Source organism: Paramacrobiotus metropolitanus, unplaced genomic scaffold (assembly GCF_019649055.1).
Source record: "Paramacrobiotus metropolitanus isolate TYO unplaced genomic scaffold, Prichtersi_v1.0 Parri_scaffold0000079, whole genome shotgun sequence".
In the NCBI taxonomy this organism is placed as follows: domain Eukaryota; kingdom Metazoa; phylum Tardigrada; class Eutardigrada; order Parachela; family Macrobiotidae; genus Paramacrobiotus; species Paramacrobiotus metropolitanus.
Window position 1 is genome coordinate 579,972 of NW_026570299.1, and position 22,023 is coordinate 601,994.

General features: G+C 48.2%; 4 protein-coding genes across 5 annotated transcripts; 2 read left to right on the forward strand and 2 right to left on the reverse strand.

Annotated features, from left to right (window-relative positions):
• The first annotated feature begins 145 nt into the window (after positions 1-145).
• On the forward strand, positions 146-1,986 carry LOC129595548 (protein trapped in endoderm-1-like). The gene is made up of 2 exons (XM_055492592.1): positions 146-847; positions 1,693-1,986. The coding sequence occupies exons 1-2, from the start codon at positions 146-148 to the stop codon at positions 1,984-1,986; spliced, it is 996 nt and encodes a 331-aa protein (XP_055348567.1).
• Positions 1,987-2,528: 542 nt separating this feature from the next.
• Positions 2,529-11,416, reverse strand: LOC129595509 (uncharacterized). Of its 2 annotated transcripts, XM_055492550.1 has the most exons (3): positions 9,956-11,416; positions 3,059-4,285; positions 2,529-2,931 (listed from the first exon to the last, which is right to left on the reverse strand). In XM_055492550.1, the coding sequence occupies exons 2-3, from the start codon at positions 3,746-3,748 to the stop codon at positions 2,662-2,664; spliced, it is 960 nt and encodes a 319-aa protein (XP_055348525.1). In that variant the 5' UTR covers positions 3,749-4,285; positions 9,956-11,416; the 3' UTR covers positions 2,529-2,661. The 2 variants fall into 2 exon arrangements, with proteins under 2 accessions (XP_055348525.1, XP_055348524.1); XM_055492549.1 differs by lacking the exon at positions 9,956-11,416 and having other exon boundaries at positions 3,059-6,383.
• On the forward strand, positions 5,667-9,720 carry LOC129595549 (uncharacterized). Its single transcript, XM_055492594.1, has 4 exons — positions 5,667-6,309; positions 6,657-7,256; positions 7,328-8,529; positions 8,714-9,720. The coding sequence occupies exons 1-4, from the start codon at positions 5,667-5,669 to the stop codon at positions 9,599-9,601; spliced, it is 3,333 nt and encodes a 1,110-aa protein (XP_055348569.1). The 3' UTR covers positions 9,602-9,720.
• A 5,835-nt stretch (positions 11,417-17,251) lies between the features above and the next one.
• Positions 17,252-20,649, reverse strand: LOC129595506 (uncharacterized). The gene is made up of 2 exons (XM_055492542.1): positions 18,141-20,649; positions 17,252-18,054 (listed from the first exon to the last, which is right to left on the reverse strand). Exons 1-2 carry the CDS (start codon positions 20,632-20,634, stop codon positions 18,038-18,040), a joined length of 2,511 nt encoding a protein of 836 aa, XP_055348517.1. The 5' UTR covers positions 20,635-20,649; the 3' UTR covers positions 17,252-18,037.
• Positions 20,650-22,023: the final 1,374 nt, after the last annotated feature.

Genomic DNA, 22,023 nt, shown 5'->3' on the forward strand with positions numbered 1-22,023 from the left:
GTACTCCGAGGCGGCGGAAATTAGATTAAACGTACACGCATGACATCAACGATTTTCCAGACAAGACTACTTTCTCTTCCTGATGGAATTCTGAATAATTCTGTTTTATGTGGCTGCTCGTTAATATAACAAAGCTGCAAGTAAAATGGACAGTTCATCGTTTCGCAACATATCCAATAATCAGACATTGCAGTTGTCCGTAGACTGGAATTACGCCGCAGTCGGTCGCACCACACTATGCATCCTCCAACTGCTTCTCAATTTTTCCATGTTACTCGTCATCATCCGGCAACAGACTTTACGGACAGCGTTCAGTGTGTACATCATCGGTTTATTAAGCGCCAACATTTTCTACGCCGCGTGTGAATATCCATTGGAAATTCTCCTAGCCTTATACAGCGAATGGTGGATGTCCAGAGCGGCGTGCAGCTTCTATCTGTATCAAATCTGGGTGTTTGTCGCCGTGCCGATGCACATGCACGTCCTGATCACCATCAACCGATTGTGGGCGCTGACCTTTCCACTATCGTACCGTAACATCCACAGCTCGAAAGTGGCCGGTTTGCTGTGCATCGGAAATGTAGTGTATGTGCACATCTTATGCTTTCCGCTGTTTCTAATTGATGAACTGTACTATCGCGTGCCGTTGGAGCGGTTCGGCTGTTCGCTGGACACTGTCAATTTAAACGTGTACGCTAATGTTGTGAACATGATGGCGTTTAACATGCCCATCATCATCGTTGTCTGCTCGTATCCGTTTATCCTCCATAAGCATCTGCAGCGGCGGAAAGTGTGGGCTGTGAATAAAACGGATCGTACCGGCGTTTATGACAAGCATGATAATCCGGTAATTTATCAATACAGTAAAACCTCTCCTTACATACACTTCTTTATTAAATACACTTCTCTATAGCATACAACCTGTAAGGAACCGAATTGGCTCGCATGTTATAACATAGAGGGGATTCTCTTTATAATATTCACCTCTTTATAAGCCTTACGTACACTTTCCGCGGAACCGAATGCAGTTTAACTGGTGTAGAGAAGCTCTGAACAACATTCAGTTCCGGTTAAATACCGCTGCATACAGGTAGCCGGGTGCAATATGATGTTATCTGAACATCCTGAACTAATATGGGCAACATTGACGTTGTTTGTGTAAATATAATTACCACATGCAGAAATATATCTCAAAATAATTTTATTTACCAGTCTTCAAGTATTAATCATACTTTATGATGAACTCAGAACGAAGTACAATATGTAACTCCTACGTAATACAAATTTATAGTGTACTACAAATTCTTGCTACTGCCTTATGTTGGATTTATAAAATACATGTACCGCGACGCCCCCCCCCACCCTAAATTATAACAGCGCCCCTGGGGGCAGTTTCCCTTTATGGAATACACCCCGGTATAACATACGAAACTGATGGAACCGTGCCTGTATTTTATAGAGAGGTTTTACTGTAATTATTTTCGGCTTTAATACGGTGTACTCATAAATTTGAAATTTTTTACTAGTGTATCTCAGCGCACGATTGTTGTTAGGTTATTTGGCTACTGCGTGATTAAAACCTGCACTTATTCCGGTAATAAAACACTATTTAGCGCAACCTTTTCCATTGCCTGTTGTTGTTGCAAATTAAGAGATCTGTGCGAATGGTTATTTATCTTAATGTTTCCACAGATTTCAACGCATCACAGAAGAGGAACGGAAAGCGTGGCGAACAAGCACACCGCCGAAAATGTCCGTCCCTTCCTTGTTCTTAGCATGCTGACCTGCAGCGTCTTTATCTGCTGGACGCCCGATCAGGTGTACTGGACTCTAGATAATTTCGTGGACACTTCGGGATTCGTGTGGCTGCACCACGTGGGCATGGTGCTGTACGGACTGCAAGCTGTGCTGGATCCCATTCTGTTTGCGGTGTCTTTAAGCAGTTTCCGAACCACAATTAAGCAGCTATGGTCCCAATGGTTTTAACACATGCAACGGATTATCTGATTCCCGCCAAGAAAACAACCGTCGTTAAAGCATTTCTGTACGAAACACTTTCCTTTGGTAATTGCGCATTACAGCTTGGTGAAGCTTCGCCACGGACGCTTCTTGGACGGACGCTTTGAAGCTTCAAAAATTTGGATGAAGTCCATGCCAGTGAAAATGTCAAGGACATGTTGTCGAAATCATATGTGAGGACATTAACTCGTATTTTTGTACACTCTCGAATCTCAAACACCATTTTTATTGCATGAGTAATTTATAGTCGCTTCCCATGTCGCTTTAGCGGAGTTTCTCTAACTTGTTACCCAAATTAATAAATTTTTACCACAATGTAAAGCTCAAGGTAAAAGTTCCGTAAAATAAATACTTAACGGTGAAAACATTAACGCAAAGTAAGCGCCAGTCAAATGTACCGATGAAACTAGATTTTCAGTTGCGCAGTATATTAATTCACAAATTTATTACCTATATCGATGCAATGGTTCCACGTTTAAGGCCAAAGTATTATACTATTGTACAGCAAACGTAACACGGCAGAATCTAATTAAGCAGTCTCCTCGAAATCACGTTGAGCCGACACGATAGGTGTAACATGTTTGTCGATCGCAAGGCTTGTTTATATAAGAAACCATTTTCCTGAAATTTGCATCATGCTTGTTACTTGCAACAGATCAAGTTAGCCAGGAGGTTCCGGAAACGATTGAGTGAAAAAGCAAATAAAATAGGATCAAAGACAGCTTGGAGGAGGTAAAAAATACTGAACGTGTGCCAGAGACCGGGCATATCCCCGACAGCTGTCACGCATCCGATCGTCCACGTAACCTGATTGGGAGTCCACAGGATGAGGACGCTTACCGTTAGCAACGTCAAGACGAGGAACGGATGCGATAATGAGCTGCTGCGGGTGCTGCGCGGCGACTGTCCTACCTATAATTCATTAATCGACAATAAAAAGGTCACCTATAGGGCTATAAAATAAAATTTTGCAAAACATTCTGGCACATAGTGAGCCCATAATTTTTGTGACACCCAATTCATTGCATAAGCAAATTACTTTGTTTGTCACATTTGTTGATGCGCCAGTGCGAGAAGCGCTTGCAGTTAGTTTCTTTCCTCGCCGCGCTTGCTTGTAGTATAGAAACGGATAGGCACCAACGACGACAACAATCGGCACATCGCAGCTTATGATGGAGATTATTGTTGTGGCTACCATTTGGGATTCCGTATTGAGAAAGCATCCGTTCTCTTTTTCCGGAAGACGATAGTACATGGCGTCCAGAATAACCACCGGCAGGCACAGAGCATGCACGTACACGGTCATTATGCAGCACAGCAGCAGCGCCACTTTTTCGCCATGGACATTCTTGTAGGAAACGGGAAAGGTCATCGCCCAGATTCGGTTTAACGTGATCAGAACGTGAATATGCACAGGTACGGCGGACATGACCCAGAAGAGATACATGTGCACGGTGCACACGCTGGAGGGCAGCCAGTAGCGGCCCCAGTAACCTTGGCGAATGATCTCCAAAGGATAGGCGCTGGCGGCGTATATTACGTTGAGGAAAAACAGGAATGCGAGGTAGACAGCAAAGGAGGTCCGTAGTTCTTTGTATATTACGATAGCCACGAGCATGGCGGAATTTAGGAAGATCTGCAATATGCCGATGCTGATCCGCGCCATGGCAGGAAGGTTCCAGATCAATCCCGTCACCGTGCTGTTAGCGTCAGGTTCGATACAATTCATCTTTGCTGTGAAATATGCAGTCCTGTTGTTCTAGTCTGTTGGTTTTGCTGTCCAGGGTCGCACGAACTTAAATGCTTGGAATTGCGTTGTTCTTGTTCCGTAACACTTCTAATGCTAGATCCAGAATGGATCCAGAGACAGAGACAGAAACGGGATCTATCCTGTGGAGTGAGCGATACGACCTGGATCGCGAGCTATGCGGAAACACAAAACGTCGCACCGTAATCGCTGACTTTTTATAATATTGAAAGTCTGGAGACCAGAAATCAACAAGTGATCGGCACAGCTCGATCGTAAATCGTAGAACCAATTCAACAGTGTGTAACACTGTGCAGCACGTGCTAAGCCGCGCCCACTAACACAACTCAAGCTAGCCAATCAGAGCGAGACACGTCACAGACCGTAATCCGAAGGCGTAGCGCCTAGCGCCACGGGCGTGAACGCTAGTGAGCCTCGTCTCACATGCCTCTGGGGGGATGCCGAGCTCCGTTGAGGCTGGACACACTCCCGAATCCACGAAAAGACGGTTGCCGGTGTCTGTGCGTGCTCAAAAACATCAAATTCTCTTATTCCATTTATCACATCAATTCCAAATGCACTATGTGAAAATAAAGAGATCTGTATCAAAATACTATTCCATATCAATTTTAATACAAAAACAGATCAACAGTTATAAGATCAACAAAAGTATTAATCAAATGTAGACTAGGATCCTCCATTTCTGACTCGTAAAGGTCACAGGTCCTGTCCACCGTTTTCCGCACTTTGGCCCATTCCGCTCTGTTGAGCAATCCCGCGCATGTGTAATGCGACTTTCATCACAATCAGCTTGAGAATCGGGTGCGTATCAAGTACGACTTAGGAATACTGCTTCAATCTTTGGAATACGGTGCGTATCAATTGTACGACTTTCAAATGAGATCCATTAAAGGTCATGGAGGGACGTCGTATAGACAAGCGTAGTTCGCTTCCTCCCTGGTAAAGGTCAACCTTTGTTGAGATGATCCGTTGTGATGTGCGACTCGGTTTGGGTTAATGGTCCCAAAAGGTCATACGGCTTAAATTCCAATACGATGACTCTGTTGGGCGGTAATAATCCCAAAGGTCATCCAACTTCACTTCAAACTTCGATTAAAGGTCATGGAGGAACTTAGCCGATTTTTGCCGACTCTCAAGCATTTCTTCGCTTGCCTCCCTGGTAAAACTTTTAAGTTGACCTTTCCGTCGCACATCCAACTCCAATATGCCTCGAGCGGCCAGAGTGCCGGCAGAGTTTACCGTAACATCTCCGATGGGGCCGGCTAACTACCGCATTAAATTTACCCCACGATGCTTCCACATTAAATCTTTGACTCTTGTTCGCCGCTTGTGGCCCAACTTCGGTACGAGAGATCCGGCTTGATTACCGCTATTTCTCTCGTTGACTTATAACACTGATTCGCTTAGAGAGATTGCCGGCATAGTTTGCCGTAGCAACTCTAATGAGGCCGGCTGACTGCCGCATCAAGTTTACCCCATCAAAATTTCCACCTGTTGTCTTTCTCTTTTTCGCCGCTTGTGGCCCCCTTTCGTATTCAAGAGATCCGGCTTGATTACCGTAGTTTCTCTTGCCAATTTATAACACTGAATCGCTTACGGAGGAGTGCCGGCTAACTGCCGTAGCAACTCCTTTGGTGTAGTGTATGATGTTGCTAAGTGCAAAAGGTCATGAGTTGTGGTGTGCGTTAATACTGATGATTTAGTACGATTACCAGCTGGGTACGAGAATCTGAGACTTTGTGCTATTACTCTATTATTCATATTAAAGCGTATTACATATACGACATTGGCGTGAAGGCGGTATTACTCAAGCGAGTGTATGCCCGGATCGGTCGATACATCCACGTCGACTTCTGATACTTCCCCAGTGTCTTCCCCAATGACTGCCGCAAAAGAAAAAGCCCAGAACTTGATCCGGTTTAACCCGGATCAGGTTGAATGGACATCCTGGAAGTCCCTCCTTAAAAACTACCTGTCCCTCACAGAGACTACAGCTGCGAAGCAAAAGGAAGTGCTGATTAACAGCCTGGAATTGCGCGCCTTTCAGGATGTTGTCAGCGCTTGCCGACCGAAAGATCCGACCGAATTTTCGTATGATGAGCTGCTGAAGAAACTGGACGACATATATATCAAGGTGACCTATCAGACAACTGAATGGGCATCCTTCTTCAGAACACGCCAGCAGTCCAGCCAGTCATTGGTACAGTTCTCTAATGAACTGCGAAACAGGACCTACACATGTAAGTTCCCGGGGGCCATACTGGAAGATCTGCTGAGCGCTGTATTTGTTGCGGGAGTTCACAGCGATACAACGAGAAGACACCTTATGTCACAAGAGCTGAAGTCGTTTGATGAAACACTCCAGCTTGCCAGAAGGTTTGAGACGGGACAGGAGCAAGCAAAGATGAACAATAACCTGGAGGAGGATATACCCACCTCGGTAAAGGTCATCCGGAAAGCTGGAAGAGGCAACGCAGCGAGACAGCAGAGTCCGCGGAAGACGAAGCCCTGCTACCGATGCGGTGGGACGAACCACGATCAGGCAGACTGCAGATTTCGCAATCAGCCATGCCGAAAATGCGGTAAGAACGGCCACATTGCGAAAGTTTGCAGATCTGGTGCGGCAACGGAAAGGGAACCCAGCGACGCAGTGGTAGAGTGGAAGCCGTATACGACGTGCTGAACACCACCACTGGAGAAGGGATCCCATCATGGTGCATCTAACGGTTTGCCGTCGGTCAGTTGCGTTTGAACTGGACACAGGATCGGCGAAGACCATTGCCACCAGGAAGATGTGGAACGAATTGAAACGACCGGACCTGTTCCCGTGCGACTCGAAGCTCCGTAGCTTCGGGACACGAAATTCCAGTCCTTGGAGCTTGCTACGTGGGAGTTAAACGCGACGGCGGCAGTGAAGAACGGTTGATGGAACTCATTGTGGTCGAGGAAGGCACGAACGTCTTGGGAAGGGACTGGATCACCGCGTTCAACCTCCAACACCACAAGATGTCTGAACTGGCGATTGGTCAGGTGCACGAGGAAAGGTCACTAGAATCCATACTGAAAGCGAACAAGAATCTCTTTCGGGAAGAACTCGGATGCTGCCGGACGTTCCAGGCGCATCTCCACCTGAAGCCGGATGCAGTGCCAAAGTACTGCAAGCCACGCCCCGTGCCCTTTGCGCTACGAGAGCCTGTGGAGAAGGACATTGAGCGCCTCGAGAGACTGGGCGTCCTAGAACGGATCGAGCGATCGGCATGGGCGGCGCCGATAGTAGTGGTGCGGAAGCAAGGCGGAGCAGTGCGGATATGCGCGGACCTGAGCACCGGGCTCAACGATGCCCTGGATGTGCAGCGGTACCCACTGCCCTTGCCGGACGAGTTATTTGCCATTCTCAATGGCGGTGAGGAATTTACCACGATTGATATGTCCGATGCATATCATCAAGTGCCACTGGATGAAGCGAGCCGTGAGTTGGTTGCGATAAACACGCATCGCGGATTGTATCGCTACACTCGACTGCCGTTCGAGTGGCTGCAGCGCCCAGCATCTTCCAACAGATGATGGAAGAACTGCTGAATGGCATCCCGTACGTAGCTGTGTACATGGACGACATTATAATCACAGGCAGAACACGACGGGAGCACCTTGCAAATCTGGCCGAAGTAGCCGAACGAATGAACCGACAAGGATTCACCCTGAAACAGCAGAAGTGCAACTTCCTTCAGCTGTCGGTAGAATACTTGGGATTCGTGGTTGACAGAAACGGCCGACATGTGTCCGAAACAAAGATTCGCGCGATAATGGAGATGCCAGCACCGGTGGACGTTGCCCAGGTGCGATCCTTCCTGGGAATGATCAACCATTACGGCAAGTTCATTCACCAGCTGGCGACCAAGACGTACTGCCTCAACGCCCTGCTGAAAGTGGACGTCAAGTGGGAATGGTCAGGAGAATGTGATGGTGCCTTCCGCAGCCTGAAGGCGGAGCTGGCACAAGCTACAATGCTGGTGCATTACGATCCTGCGAAGCCGCTAATCCTCGCAGCGGATGCGTCGCAGTACGGGATCGGAGCGGTTATCAGCCACCGCGGACCGAGCGGAGAAGACCAGCCCATTGCCCATGCATCAAAGACGTTGACGCAAACTGAACAGCGGTACGCGCAGATAGAGAAAGAGGCGTTGGCTTTAGTCTTCGGTGTGAAGAAGTTCGACCAGTACCTGGCTGGTCGGGAGTTCACACTCCTTACAGACCACAAGCCGTTGGTCACGGTGTTCGGCCGGAAGACTGGAATTCCTGCGGTATCTGCCAACCGCCTCCAGCGATGGGCCATTGCACTCATGGCATATACCTTCACCATCGAGTACCGGTCCACCGATGACTTCGGGCAGGCTGACGGATTGAGCCGGCTCCCCCTGCACTCGAAGGATATCTTCGATGCCAATGATTGGGGAATGCACGAAGCCATACATGCCGTCCAGATGGAAGTGTTGCGTGAGACACCGGTGGACGCGATGCAGATCGCCAGTGAAACTGGTAAGGACCGTGTGTTAGCGCGGTGCCGTCACCTGGTGCTAACTGGATGGCCAGACAAAGCGGCGCCGGACCTCCAACCGTACCACCAACGGCGGCTTCAGCTGTCCGTGGTTGCTGGGTGCATCCTGTGGGGAGCGAGGACGGTCATTCCGACGTCCCTCCAGCCAGCGCTGCTGAAACACTTGCACGCGACACATGCCGGCATGGTGCGTATGAAGGCGGAGGCCAGAAGTCATTTCTGGTGGCCTGGGTTGGACGCAGACATCGAGCGACTGGCGAAGAATTGCCCTGCCTGCAGTATGGTGGCAAAAGAAACGCCGAAAGTGCCGTTGCAGCAGTGGCCAGTTGCCGAGAATCCGTGGCAGCGCGTGCATGTGGACTTCTCGAAAGTGGCCGGAAGTCATCAAGATGCGGCGGACGCAGTCCGGCGACGTGATCGCCGTGCTGGAGCACTTGTGCGGCCGTTATGGATACCCGAAACAGCTGGTAACCGATAACGGGCCACAGTTCACCAGTGCCGAGTTTGCAGACTACTGCAAAGAAAACGGGATTGCACACCTGCGCACGGCGCCTGGACACCCGCAATCCAACGGGCAGGCGGAACGTTATGTCGGCGCATTCAAGGACGCCATGACCAAGATGTTGGCCGACAACCGTGCCAACATCGACGATGCACTGCGGAAATACCTATTCAGGTATCGTACGACACCGCAAGCCACCACTGGAAGTTCGCCCGATGAGCTATTCCTCAAGCGCCGAATGCGCACAGCGCTGGATTTGGTACATCCAGACGCGAACGAGACACGGCAAGCCAACATGGACCGTCATAAACGTAACTTCGATCAGCATGCCAAAGCGAAAAACTTCCATGGCGGACAGCTGGTGTTAGTACGTGATTTCCGCCACGGTCCTAAAACCCATTGGACACCCGGCCAGCTGCGGTCTAAGAAAGGAAACCGTCAATGGACAGTTACGGTCGACGGCCAAGAGTGGTTCCGCCACGAAGACCAGATCAGGCCGCGTGAATGGCGTACTGCAGCTGAGCCCAACGACGTTACATCGCCAACAGTGCCAAAGGCGATGATATCGGAAATCCCACAGCGTGACCAGCAACCTGCAATAGCGGAGCCTGTCATCCAGCCACAGCCGGAACCAGCTCCGAGGACAGAACTTCCTCCGGTAGCAGTGCCTGCTACAACGAATCCTGCTCCTCCATTGCGTGTGTCAGCGAGAGCGAATAAGGGAGTCGAGCCAATACGATACGGATATACAAAATAAAATTTTTTTTTATCGGGGGAAGGAGATGTAGTGTATGATGTTGCTAAGTGCAAAAGGTCATGAGTTGTGGTGTGCGTTAATACTGATGATTTAGTACGATTACCAGCTGGGTACGAGAATCTGAGACTTTGTGCTATTACTCTATTATTCATATTAAAGCGTATTACATATACGACATTTGGGGCCGGCTTTATAGACCGAATCAATTTCAACCCCAATCGATGCTCCACATGATTTCTTTATCCTTTCTGATTCTGTGCTATAAATGCTGAAAACAACAAATACACAAATGCAGTTAATGTTAATATGTCACGTCGCCTTTATACAACACCATTTCTCATTCTTGTGACGTACCGACAATTGCCGTAGACGCCCTTTTAATAGTGTGATCCTGACGATCAACACTATTCCATTTCATTTGAATCGTCCTCGCCATCTCTTGGCGGGCGCTTCTTAGAGCTTTCTGGTTGGTTACGGTCAGACGTTCGGTCAACTGGTTCCGTGGAATCAACTGCCATGACCTTTTCCGGATCAACTTCTCGCTGACCGCGACCTTTCCCTTGGCGACTGCGTTTAACCGCCTCTACCCGATGGCGTGCGTCATTTTCTTCCAGTCGCAGTCTTCGATTGTCGGGGTCATCCGCTAGTCGACGCTGTACATCGGCGAGATTTTCCCGGAGCTGCTGGTTCCGTAGACCACGTCGTCCAAGCTGGTTAGGGGCGCGTTCTGGGCGCCGATCGCTTTTCTTCACAAGGAATTCGTCGATATACATTTCAACTCCGTCGAAGGGGTCGACGTAGTCGCTTCCCATGGTGTCTTTGATTTATTAACCCTCTCTTCTACCTGGGAGGCATGGCGTTGTGTAAGATTGCCCTTTTCCATACGTATCTTGCACTTTTTCAACGCCTTTCTTGCCGTATGGGCTATTCCAACATGTTCCATGGGTTCGCCCAATTTCGCCACGTGAGGTCGGAAGAGTAGTGGGATGTCGTCCTTCATGGTATTGGACACCAATTGGTTATGGGTCTTATAATGTGCCAATCTTGCAGCGAAAACCTTTTGCCCCATCCTTCTTGCGGCATGATCTTTAGGATCCACTTGTAACCCGATCGATGCTCTTGCTGCAAGCAACTTGAAGGCTGGATTCACGTGTCGTAATACAAACTGAGCGACATATTCTTGTCGTTCGGGATAATCTCTGTAACAGAATTGTGTCATCCCGATTGGGTCAGTCGTATCCAGTGGCACGTCCAACAAATTCAGATCCAACAGGCTATGTAATCCGTTTCGTCGAATAGGGAGGTAACAATCCCTTGCTGAGTCGCGGGGAATGTATAACTGACGGAAACTTCCTTGTTCCACTCCCTCTTTAATTTCTTTCGCATAGCCCGAGTCGAATAAAAATTGACGCAGCTAGTTCAGAATTGTATGGATCTTATTCGCATCCGCCGAATCGTCTTCAATCCCTATGTATCGGCAGATTTCTATCTTTTGTTCGTCGGTGTCGCGCATATCGTATACCATATCGATTGTGTCGGGGTGTCGGTTATTGAATCGAGAAGTCGTTCGCCGATCGACTTCGCGACGTTCATCCGGTTCGCGCTGACTTTCTTGTGCGCTTCGTTCTCCTGATTCTGCCTGCGGCGGTTCATTACTCGCCGGTGTAGGCGGTTGAAGGTCGCTGTCCAGAATAACGTTTCGTCGGTGTGTCACATTTGCTTGGGACGCTTCTGCAATTGAACTGGGTCCTTCCATCGGGTCATCATCTTGAGCGGTGCTAATAATTGGGTCCACCACATGGACGGTTGACTCCATTCTTTGATACTTTGGGGTGAGTCTTCCCTTTCTGCGCTGGATGACCTTTACTTGCGCCAGATTCAAAACCCGCATAATACCTGGCTCTTTCCTGCCAGCGTTTATCCTGTGGGTCTGGCGTTCGATTTCGCGTGTGTTCGCGTCTTTTATCCCATGACCTTTCCGGCGTAGACATTCTAACATTGCGATTACGGAATCCAACTTCCAACGGCACCTGATGACCTTTCTTTTCAGGCTCTGTACGGTATGACTCCGCACGCCGTTGCTCTTCACGTCCTCTAGTCGCTGCTAGAATCTTTGCCGTGTCGATTTTTCGTTGGATGCTTGTCTCCGTTATCTCATTTCCATGGCGTACCCATCCTCTTCCGCCACGGTAGTCTCTGTCGCGAGAACGCTCGCGTGACCTTTCGCTTCGGTAATCCCGTGTCCTTTCCCGGGAATGTTCACGTGACCTTTCACTTCGTCTTTCAGAAGTCCGCTCATGTTCCCGTGAATGTCCGCGTGACCTTTCTCTCTGCAGAGGCGAACGGGGTCGTGTAAACACATCGTCTCGTCGAAAGCCTCTGAGCGCCTGTAAAACATTGCTCTCGGTCTGGCGGGATTTACGCAGCTCCTCCATACGTTCTTCGACTGCTTTCTTTATGTATGGTGCCGGAGCAAAACCCTTTTGCAGTCTTAACTTTTCCCGTAACAGCGCATCAAATAGGTCTTGTTGCATGGCCGCCGGATCGCTCGTCAGCGTGTCGATTTGAATAATGAGCGACTGGCGTATCAGCTGTGCTTCGTCGTCATTGAGGCTGGCTGTCGGTACAGTCGAACTCGACGGATTGGGCTGCGTCTCTCGTGCGGCCTGTTCGCTCGCCTTTTGATTCGCCGCATTGATCTTCGCCCGGAGTTCGTCCTCCAGCTGTTGCCGCCGCATCTTCTCTTGTTCTTCCTCAAACTTCTTCCGGTATGCGTCCGTCTGTGGGCATTTCAATGGCTCCAGAGTCTCATCCCAGCCGCTTTCGTTATTCTGGATCGCTTCCCGGTAGCGATCCTCGAGTAGCATCCGCTCCTCAACTGGGATGCTGCCATAGTTCCTCGCGCTGATGAGGTTTCGAAAAACGTCCATGTTCCCCGTTTAGCTTCCGTAATCCCCACGAGTGAAACGATATGTGGGTCGCCCAACTTGTGAATGCATGCATAGCAGGGGAATTTCTTATCGACCTTTTTATTATTCCGTAAACAGTCCGGACACTTTGGGTTATAGCCCGTAGATCTGTTTATCTCCGATGCCGTTCCTGAGCTTTTAGGAGTGGCTTGACCTTTCTGTGCCATCTTCTCCGTTTTAAATCTGCAATCAGAAAACAATCCGTCATAATAACCTTTCCACGTTAATCGTTTCCATCTTATCCATTATCAAGGCTTCTCTAGCATTTTTACGCCTATTCCGTTACTGAGCTGAGACTTTCCTAGCTCCTGCTGCCCTTTCTATCACTGTAACGTGGTGACCTTTCTCAACGTTATCAGCACTTTCTGACTACTGTGACCTTTTCTATTAGTCTTATCGCTGCTAATTCTCGCGTTAACCTCTTCACTTTCAATTTTCCATAAAGTTTTTCCCATTCGTTTTTAACTATTTTATGCTTTTAGTAATATGCAGGGTTCATTACTCGCTGCACATTACACTCGCCCTTATTCACTCAGACTCCTTCGCCGGCGGTTTATACGGCTTGAAGTCAATTCGGCCATCCTGATTCATATGAAGCACGTCATCTGCAATCAACGCTTCGACGGCATTCTTAATCCATTCTCTATCGTTCTCAATATTCAATTCTCCCAACTCATAATGGGCGGCCATGAAATTCGAAAGGTCATTCCATGACACTCCATTGGTACCACCGATGGCGTCCAAGGCCACATCTGTGATGGCTATTTTCCAGACTTCCAATTCCATTTTCAGTCTGGGCGTGCGGTCCGTGCCCTGTTTCGGAAGGTAGTAAATAACTTTGTTATCCTTGTTATATTTGCATCCCAACTTTCCTTCCTTATATGCTCTCTTCAAGACCCGTTCGGTCATGCTGAGTGATGACCTTCCATTCGAATTTTCAGCGACTTGTCTCTTCAAGTCTGCGCCAAGCATTTCGGCTTCCCTAATATTCTGGAGTGCAGCCTGGACTTCGCCCCATGTCCGATTAGTCACATCCAAGGGCGCGCCTAGCGTGTAATCTGTCGGCTCTTTTGTTTTTGTACCGCTAGTCTCTGTTTTCTGGGGGGATGTTGCCGAGTCCGTTATTTCTGTTCTCTCCATTTCGTCAATCCTCAATTTCGCCATTGAACCAGATGATGACTGTGCCGATTTCGGTTCCTCAGCTTTCTCCTTCTGTGGTAAAGTCTCGTGACCTCCCACTTCATCTGCTGACTTCGGCCGCTCTTTTTCAAAAGCCTCCTTCAATGGTGTGAACAATGATTTCTGGTACACCTGTCGCGCAGATGCAGCTTCTGCTTCTGCCGCTGCCTTGTCCATTGGGAGCATGACCTTTTCTTTCTCCCGTTTTTCTGAAGTCCCATGACCTTTCGGTTGAGTTTCTTCCGTCACAGTTCCAGATGTCTCTTGACCTTTAGACTGTTTGTCTTGTCCTGTCACTGGCTCGTGAAGCGCTGGTGTCGTAGTATCATCGCCACTTTCTTCCGATTCAGTATCCATGGGTCCCTTCTTTTTCGACACTTTCGGTGCTTGTGCTTTAACCCGAACTGTTTCTTCCTCCGCTGTTAACTGCGCGATCCGATTCAATATGGGAGTTGTTGGATCTCCACTCGATGGCACTTTATCCATCTCCTGACTGTCGGACATGGTACAATGGACTTGTTTTTCCGGCGGTATCAGGCCTACCCTCGTGTATCGGATCGGATATCCTTTATGTGCGTTCGTTGTTGACAGGATATTCTGTTTTATCAGCCTTGGCAATACACGTTCAGTTGCCGTATCGATTTCCTTAATCATCCCTTTTCCGTCATTCCAAACGGCATTGATGTATTGGCTGATCCGGTGACTCGTTGACCCCAATGGGCTTGTCATTCCCGCGATCGCCCTTTCTACTCGCATAGAGGTATCTTCGTTTGGAGTCGTCAACGACTTATCCGAACTGGACGGTCTGAATAACTTGGCCTTATACGCGAAATTCGGGTGTTTCTGGAGAAGTTTTCCCGCATTCCGAGCATATTCTAATACCACATCGAACTTCTGTTTGGTGAAACTTCGGTGCATTTCTTTTCTCAGGTATTTCTTTAGACCCGTTCTGAATTTCGACGTTACTGATGTCGTTCTTATCCGTGTAAAGTTCTTCTCCGCTCCGTCGAATGCGTCGATGATTTCGTCAATTGTGGTCAAATTGTCGCTGTCCGGATCTTCGAATTCTGCTTCATCTCCCGAATAATCGAGTTCACCTTCTCCATCCGGTTCGATGTAATTGGCCATCGCCAATGCATCAATTTTCCTGGCCTCCTTTCCTTTCTTTTTCGGTTTTGTGGGTTCGCTCTTTGCTTTTTTCCCTTTTTCAAGAGCCTCCGCTAGGCTTCCTGGCTCCACGGTTCTTGATCTGGTCGTTTTCGGGTCCGTGTGTGACCTCGTACTAACCGTCGACGTACTTGGGAGGCTCACCTCCGATGCTTCCGATTCGCGGGACGTTTCCCGTTTCGCTTTCTCGCGCATTCCTTTCTCCCTACGCTCTTTCGTAGTAGATGCCGAGATAACGACCGGTACGATCTGTTTTACAGCTATGACCTTTCCTTTGGATGTTGACGGCTCAGGCTCGGTGACCTTTAACTTTGATGTTGCCGATTCGATAACGAATTTCTTTGGAATAATAGGTGTGGATGACCTTTCTTCCACTTCACCGACTGCTTCGTCCAAGATTTCGACATCATGAGACGACGGTTCGTCTTTCTTCTTTCTCTCTCCCTTTTTCTTCCGGGTGTTTGTGCTCTCACTTTCATCACCACTCTTCTTCTTCTTATCTTCTTCTTCCTTCCGTTTTTTTAAAAAGTCACCTTACTTGACCTTTTCACGGTTCATGGCCTCTTCTAGTTTAGGGGCAACTCTTGGGCGACGAGTTTTGGAGGGTTTAACGACAACTTTTGGTGAGGCATCGTCGTCCTCAACTGCTTCGTCATCTTCTTTTTCGTTGGTCGATTCTTCTTCCGACTCACCGTCATCTGTTTCCTCTTCTGGCTCATCTTGTTTCGATGGTCGCTGGGTACTCTCCGTTCCTGCCATTTCGGCTACGGAGGCCTCTGCCATCTCTCCGACTCCACTTTCTTGTGCCGGATGTTGGGCTTGACTTTCCAAGTGCGGTGTTTCGACCGTCTGTCCCTGTGTGACGATCTCCCACAAAGGGTTTTTCTTCGCGTCATAAAACACCGTTTTATACGCTCCATTTTCCATTCTTCTTGTTAGTCGGAAATGGGCTTCATCTATTTCCGCTCGATGTCGCATCATACTGATCAATGTGTTCGCTTGGACTAGGGGATCTTGACGTTCACTTACTGGTATCAAGTTCCACAGCTGTTCTAGTGCTGCCCGATTAGCGTGCTCGGCGCTCTCTTCCGACACATCCCATGGAGCGTATGGAATCGGATCTCCTGTGATCGGGTCGACGATTACTGCAGTTACACATTCTGTTGTTCCATCGCCGAAGTGGAGTGTCAGCGTCACTTTTCTGCACGTCCCCTCGGTATATTTCAGGGTTGACTCGTAATCGTCTAGTGTTCGTTTATTCGGGTCTGGGTCTGCTGTCGGTTTCGGCCGAATTCTCTCCTTCGTCAGCAACTTCCCTTCCACTGTGTATGTATATGCCAGGTGGTCGTCATTTGTGCCCACCTTAATACGGATCCACGCATTTTCCTCAGTCGCAACTTTGGACACCACGTGTTTCATCATCTGAATGAGGACTCTCGGGTTATGACGTTCCTCCGGGGGGAATGAACTGTAATGCCTCATTAACTTCTGTCTTTGCCCTTTCTCCAATAGCAGTTTTGACTGACTTGTCCGCTAGGGGATTATATGAGTCAATCTCCTTATTCGTTCTTTTATCGACTATACGAGCGGTGACCTTTCGTTCGTTATGGTCAGTTCCAGTGTATTTGACTGTGAAAGTCCGGCACTTCGGAAGTCGAACTGAAGCTGCTTCGGGATCCGGCGGCGTGGGTGGTGCACTCTTTCTACCCACTGAAATCGGTGTTTTACTCGTCGTGACCTTTTTCGTCCGCTGCTCCTTCTTGTCGCTTTCTTTTGGACTTGTCGTCGGTGACCTTACTCTTTTTCCGCTTTTTACGGTCCCGCTAGACGGCTCTGTAACCGAACTGGTACGTCCGCGTACTGATCCTGCGGTTGAACTGGCCCGTGACCTTTCTGCCCGTTCGGTCAATTCTGTCTCGATTTTTCTCTTTGTTTCCAGGAGAGCACTGTCCGACATCTCCTCTACTGGTGCTTCAACTGATGCCCGTGATGGCCCCGCCGCGCTGCTTGCTGAGGGTCCCCTTTCTTTGGGAATCGTCTTAAGGAATATCTGTATCTTCTCGATCATCGGCGGCCATTTTCTGTAGGTTAAAGCCGGGTGATACTGTTTCATCGAGGCGATTCTGATCGCCAACTCCTTGCGTTTAACTTCGATGACTTTAGTTTTTTTCCTTCATCGCGATATGGACTGTTTCAATGATCGCATCCAGACTCATTAGTCTTCCATAAAATGCATGTTCATCCTCGACTCGCATATGAATTCTATAGAGATCTCGACACATGCGGTTGAAATCCTGGATGCCCGCTATATCAGCCGCTGTCAGTTTTTCTTCATTTCCCACTATCACGTTCAATCGCGCGTCATCATCTTTCATGTCTAGCGGGAGCTTAGGTGAGTAATCATGCACCGTTGGTTCACCCGGGGGCGTTGCCCGTAGACCATCTGGTCCGACCTGCTCCAAATTTGGGCCCAGCGATGGCAGTACTCCTCGCGGTCGTGGTGAATCAAACCGATTTCCTCCTCGCCTCCCTCCTTTTTGTGGCGAATTCCTGTGAAATCGTTGCGCTCCCAATTGCTGTGGCGTTCTCATCCGAGGCGTTCCGATATCTAACAATGATAGGCCTCCCGATTCTGGGAAAGGCGGCAATATCGGAGATGACCTTTGCGACTGGGTCGCTAACATTCCGCTAAATCCTCCATGACCCATAAATCTACTCGGTGTAGTCTGTTGCGGTGGCGGCATCAACATTCTTGCCGGTCCCATCGCTTGCGGCGGTCCCATCGGTGGGGTATACGCTCCTGGATGCGGTTGATAAGGGGCGCTCATTATTTGTCCCGAATACTGGGTTCCGGCAGGTAAGCCGTGGTGCACCCAGTTTACCGTGTCCTGATAAGTCGTCTGCTGTCCCGGATCGTGATACACATAATACTCCGGGCCGCCATAATAACCTCCCTGGCCTGGCTCGTTCTGTGCCGTTCCTGCTGACGACGTCGACCCTTCGCCATATGAAGTGTCGTATCCGTATTCACCTTCCATTCTTTTCGGGGTCGATGCCTTTAATGGATTTCCGATACTTTCCGAATCCGAATTCTCTGAATTCTGTCGTTCCAATCTATCCATTAACTGAGCTTACCTTCTGTAACAATGAAACAATAATGGTTAGCTGTCGTACGATGATGACCTTTTTACAGCTTCCCAACTCCTATTTTTAATGAAGTGAACCTTTAGTTATCCGATCTTTGCGTCCTTTAGTTATCCGATCAAGAAGTTCTTTATCGGCCGCATCTTCCACTTCGCCTTGCTGGGTCAGTAATTCCGTAGGAGTTATTCTCTTTTTCTTCTGTTTGACTTTTCGCTCGTCAATTGCTTTCGCTATATCCCGGCCCAACTGTTCAGCTTTTGATTTGACCGCTTCTATCTCCTCTTTTCTCTTTCTTATGAGGTCGTTTTCATTGCCGGTAGCAGTGCGTGGTTCGAAAAATTTCGGGTCGCGCTCTGATATCTCGGCGACTGTCTGCCGTTTCGAAAGGTCATCGACGTCTCCGGTAGCAGTGCGTGGTTCGAAAAAAGGATCTTGGTTCGATTCAAGTTCTTTTTGCGAAGCGCGTTCGGCTACTTCATCTTCAGTTCCTGGTGACCTTTCTGCCAAATTTCCGGCTTCTGTATTCAATTTTATTGTGACTGCTGTTTCGAAATCCTTATCCTCTTTCCTTTTTCTTCCTCTTTTCTTTGTTGGTTTATCTTCGCTTTCACTCTTGTTCATCCGAGCTTCATCCGTTTCGGGTAGCGAAGGTGGTTCGAAAAGAGTCTCTTTTTGGGGCTTAAGCTCTGCGTCTTCATCTGGCAGTGGCGGGTGCCATAACTTCAAGCGATCGATCGAGACCACCTTCAAGTCCGCTTCTTTCTTTGGGTTCTGCTCAATGACCTCAGCTTCGTTTGTTCGCGGGAAACTCAGAATCTTCCACACTTTATCGTATTTCGACTTAAAGTCGGACTGGTTTTCTTTCTTCCCTTGTTTCGTGTCCTTTGGTAGTCGTATCAGTACCAGGTCGCCCACTTTGAAGTTCGGCTCCGATTTCTTCTTGTTGTAAATTTCCGCATTCTTCTCGTAAGCATCTTTGATGTTGCATTTTGCCACTTCTTCTGCAAAAGTCAAGTTCCTTTTCATGGTTTCCACCCATTCATCTGGGGTCCCATAATCGTCTGGGATATTCGTTTTTGTGACCACGTCCTCCGGCATTGTCATTTCTCTGCCGTGCAGCATATAATATGCTGAATATCCGGTCGTGGCGTGTACAACTCTGTTCATCGCCGAAATGACATATGGGAGGTACTTATTAAACTTTCTTTCGTTCCCCGCTTTCAAGTATTGCGCCAAGCCGTCCGCAATCGTCTGCATCTGTCTTTCAACTTGGCCTTGACCTTCTGGGTGATACGCCGTTCCAAATGTGTGTTTGATCTTAAACACATTGGTGACCTTTGTCAAAACTTCGGCCGTAAAATGCCGTCCACGATCCGTGTGCAGGATGTGCGGCGCTCCATGTACCAATATCACATGTTTGACGAACACTTTGGCAAATTCTTTGGCTGTAGCCGTCTTCATTGGTACGGCAATCACGTATTTCGTCAACTGATCGATGAACACCGCTATGTACTTATATCCACGTTTCTTCGTCGGTAGCAATGGTCCTTTCAAGTCCGCATAGACCCGGAAGAACGGATGTCCGACCTTTATCTCTTGCAATTTCCCGGGTGGGCATTTCCTCGGTGTCTTACGAAATTGACATCCTTGACAGGCAGTTATGTAATTCTTCACGTCTGTACTCATCCGATCCCAATAATATCGGAGTCGGATTGCTGTCAATGTCTTTTCGAATCCCAAGTGTCCTGCCGCTTTCTCATCGTGTAATGCGTGGATTATCGCTCTTCGCATTGACAACGGTACCACATATGACCTTTCAAGTCTCCCATTTTTATCTTTTACTCGGTACAGTATACCGTTCCATAACTGGTAATGCACTTCAAATTTCGACCTTGTTTCAGCATCTGGCAGATGTTCCAATTCATCTATTATCATTGCCAGGTGGGGATCTTTCAACTGTTTATTGCGCAACTGCAAGTTCGAGTCGTCTTCCTGTTCCTCATCACCTTGCAGGTTGACGATGCGGACTGTCGCTGTGCTAAGTTCGTTCCAGTCTTTGATAACCTTACAGCGTGGTAATGGCTTATATCTCTTTTTCATCTGTTTCGGGAATCGCAACAACTTTATCGGACACTCATTCAACGCCTGTGCCACTTTGTCTGTTTCCCAAAGGTCATCACGAGTTTCTACCGTTTCGTCAAGTCCGGTGACCTTTCCACTATGAGCTTCAGTATCCGCTGCAAGTCCGGTGACCTTTAAGTCACTAACGGTAGGCAACCAACTTTTAACTCGGTTCACTTTTGCTTCCGTTTCAGCCGACTCTTTCGCCGTAGCTGAGGTGACCTTTAGACGTTTCTCCCTCTGTTCCACCATCTGCAGGAACAACTGTCCAATTTCGATTGCTGGTTCTTTCGTGTCGAACTCTTTCTTATAATCTTCAAAGTTCGGTATCTCGTCGAATTCTTCTTCCTGACACGTCGGGCCTTCAATTGGTGCTCTTGATAACGCGTCCGCATTGTCGCAATATTTCCCCGGTTTATATTCAATTTTGAACTGATGACCTTGTAATGCCATCGCCCATCTCGTCAAACGCGGGTTCATTCCAACTTTATTCGTTTCCGACCTCAATAGGTTGGTCAGCGCCTGATGGTCCGTCCTTACAGTAAATTCCGCATAATCAATAAACGGCTTGAATTTTCTGACAGCAAACACTACTGCCAGACATTCCCATTCCGTTACGCCGTAATTTCTCTCGGCTCCGTGTAAACGCGACTCGCGTATGCGATCGGGTGTCCATCTTGGGACAGTACCGCTCCAATTCCTTCTTTACTCGCGTCACATTCAATAACGGTTGGTTTCGCCGGGTCGAATTTTGCCAATACCGGACCTTCACATAACAGTTGTTTCAGGCTGTTGAATTCCCCTTCATGCACCTTTGTCCAGTCCTTCTTCACTTGTTTATCTTGTCTCAGCAATTCGTACAAGTGGCAAGTCTTTTGTGCGTATCCCATTATGAACTTGCGGTAATAGTTCGCCAGTCCCAGGAATGACCTTAATTGTCTTTCAGTTTGAGGTCGTTTGAATTCGGATACTGCGGTGACCTTTTCCGGATCCATTCTGATTCCGTCTTCGCTGAGTATATGACCCAGGAATCCCATTTGTCTCATTCCAAATTCGCACTTGGTTGGCTTAATCGTGAATCCCGCTTCGACCAAGCTCATCAATACATTTCTTAAATTCTGCATGAAGATTGCCCAAGTTTTTCCGGCGAAAATCACGTCATCAATGTACCCGAAAACGCAGCCTTTTCTTTTCGCTTTCGAAAGTACTTTATCCATGCACAACTGGAATGTCGCTGGCCCGTTGCAAACTCCAAATGGCATCCTTTTAAATCGATACATTCCATCTTGCGTTACAAAGGTCGTCTTGTTGATTGACGCTGGATCCATTGGGATCTGCCAGAATCCACTTTGCAAGTCCATTTTTCCGTAATATTTATTGCCTGCACACGCGTCAAGCAACTCATCCGGGTTCGGTAACGGGTAATTGTTCTTTCTCGTTAACTTATTCAACATGATGTAATTGACACAAAATCTTGTTCCCATTGTTCCGTCGCCGTTTTTCTTTACTGCCAGCACGACTGGAAAACTCCACTCGGCATCCGACGGTTCAATCACATCTTGTGCCAACATCTCTTCTATATGCTTTGTTATAAACTCACGGCCTGTCCAACTCGTTCTGGCCGGATTACATTTAATCGGTTTCGCATCTCCCGTATCAATCACGTGAGTGACCCCTTTCACATCTCCATACGGTTTCTTTGATGTCGGTAGGACTTTCCAAAATTCCCAGAAGGCGTCGTACACGTCATTCTTCTGTTCCTCAGTTAGATCAGGTCCTAGCTTCAAATTCCCAATTATTTTTGTCAATTCAGCTTTGGTTGTATCATCCACTTCTGGGTCT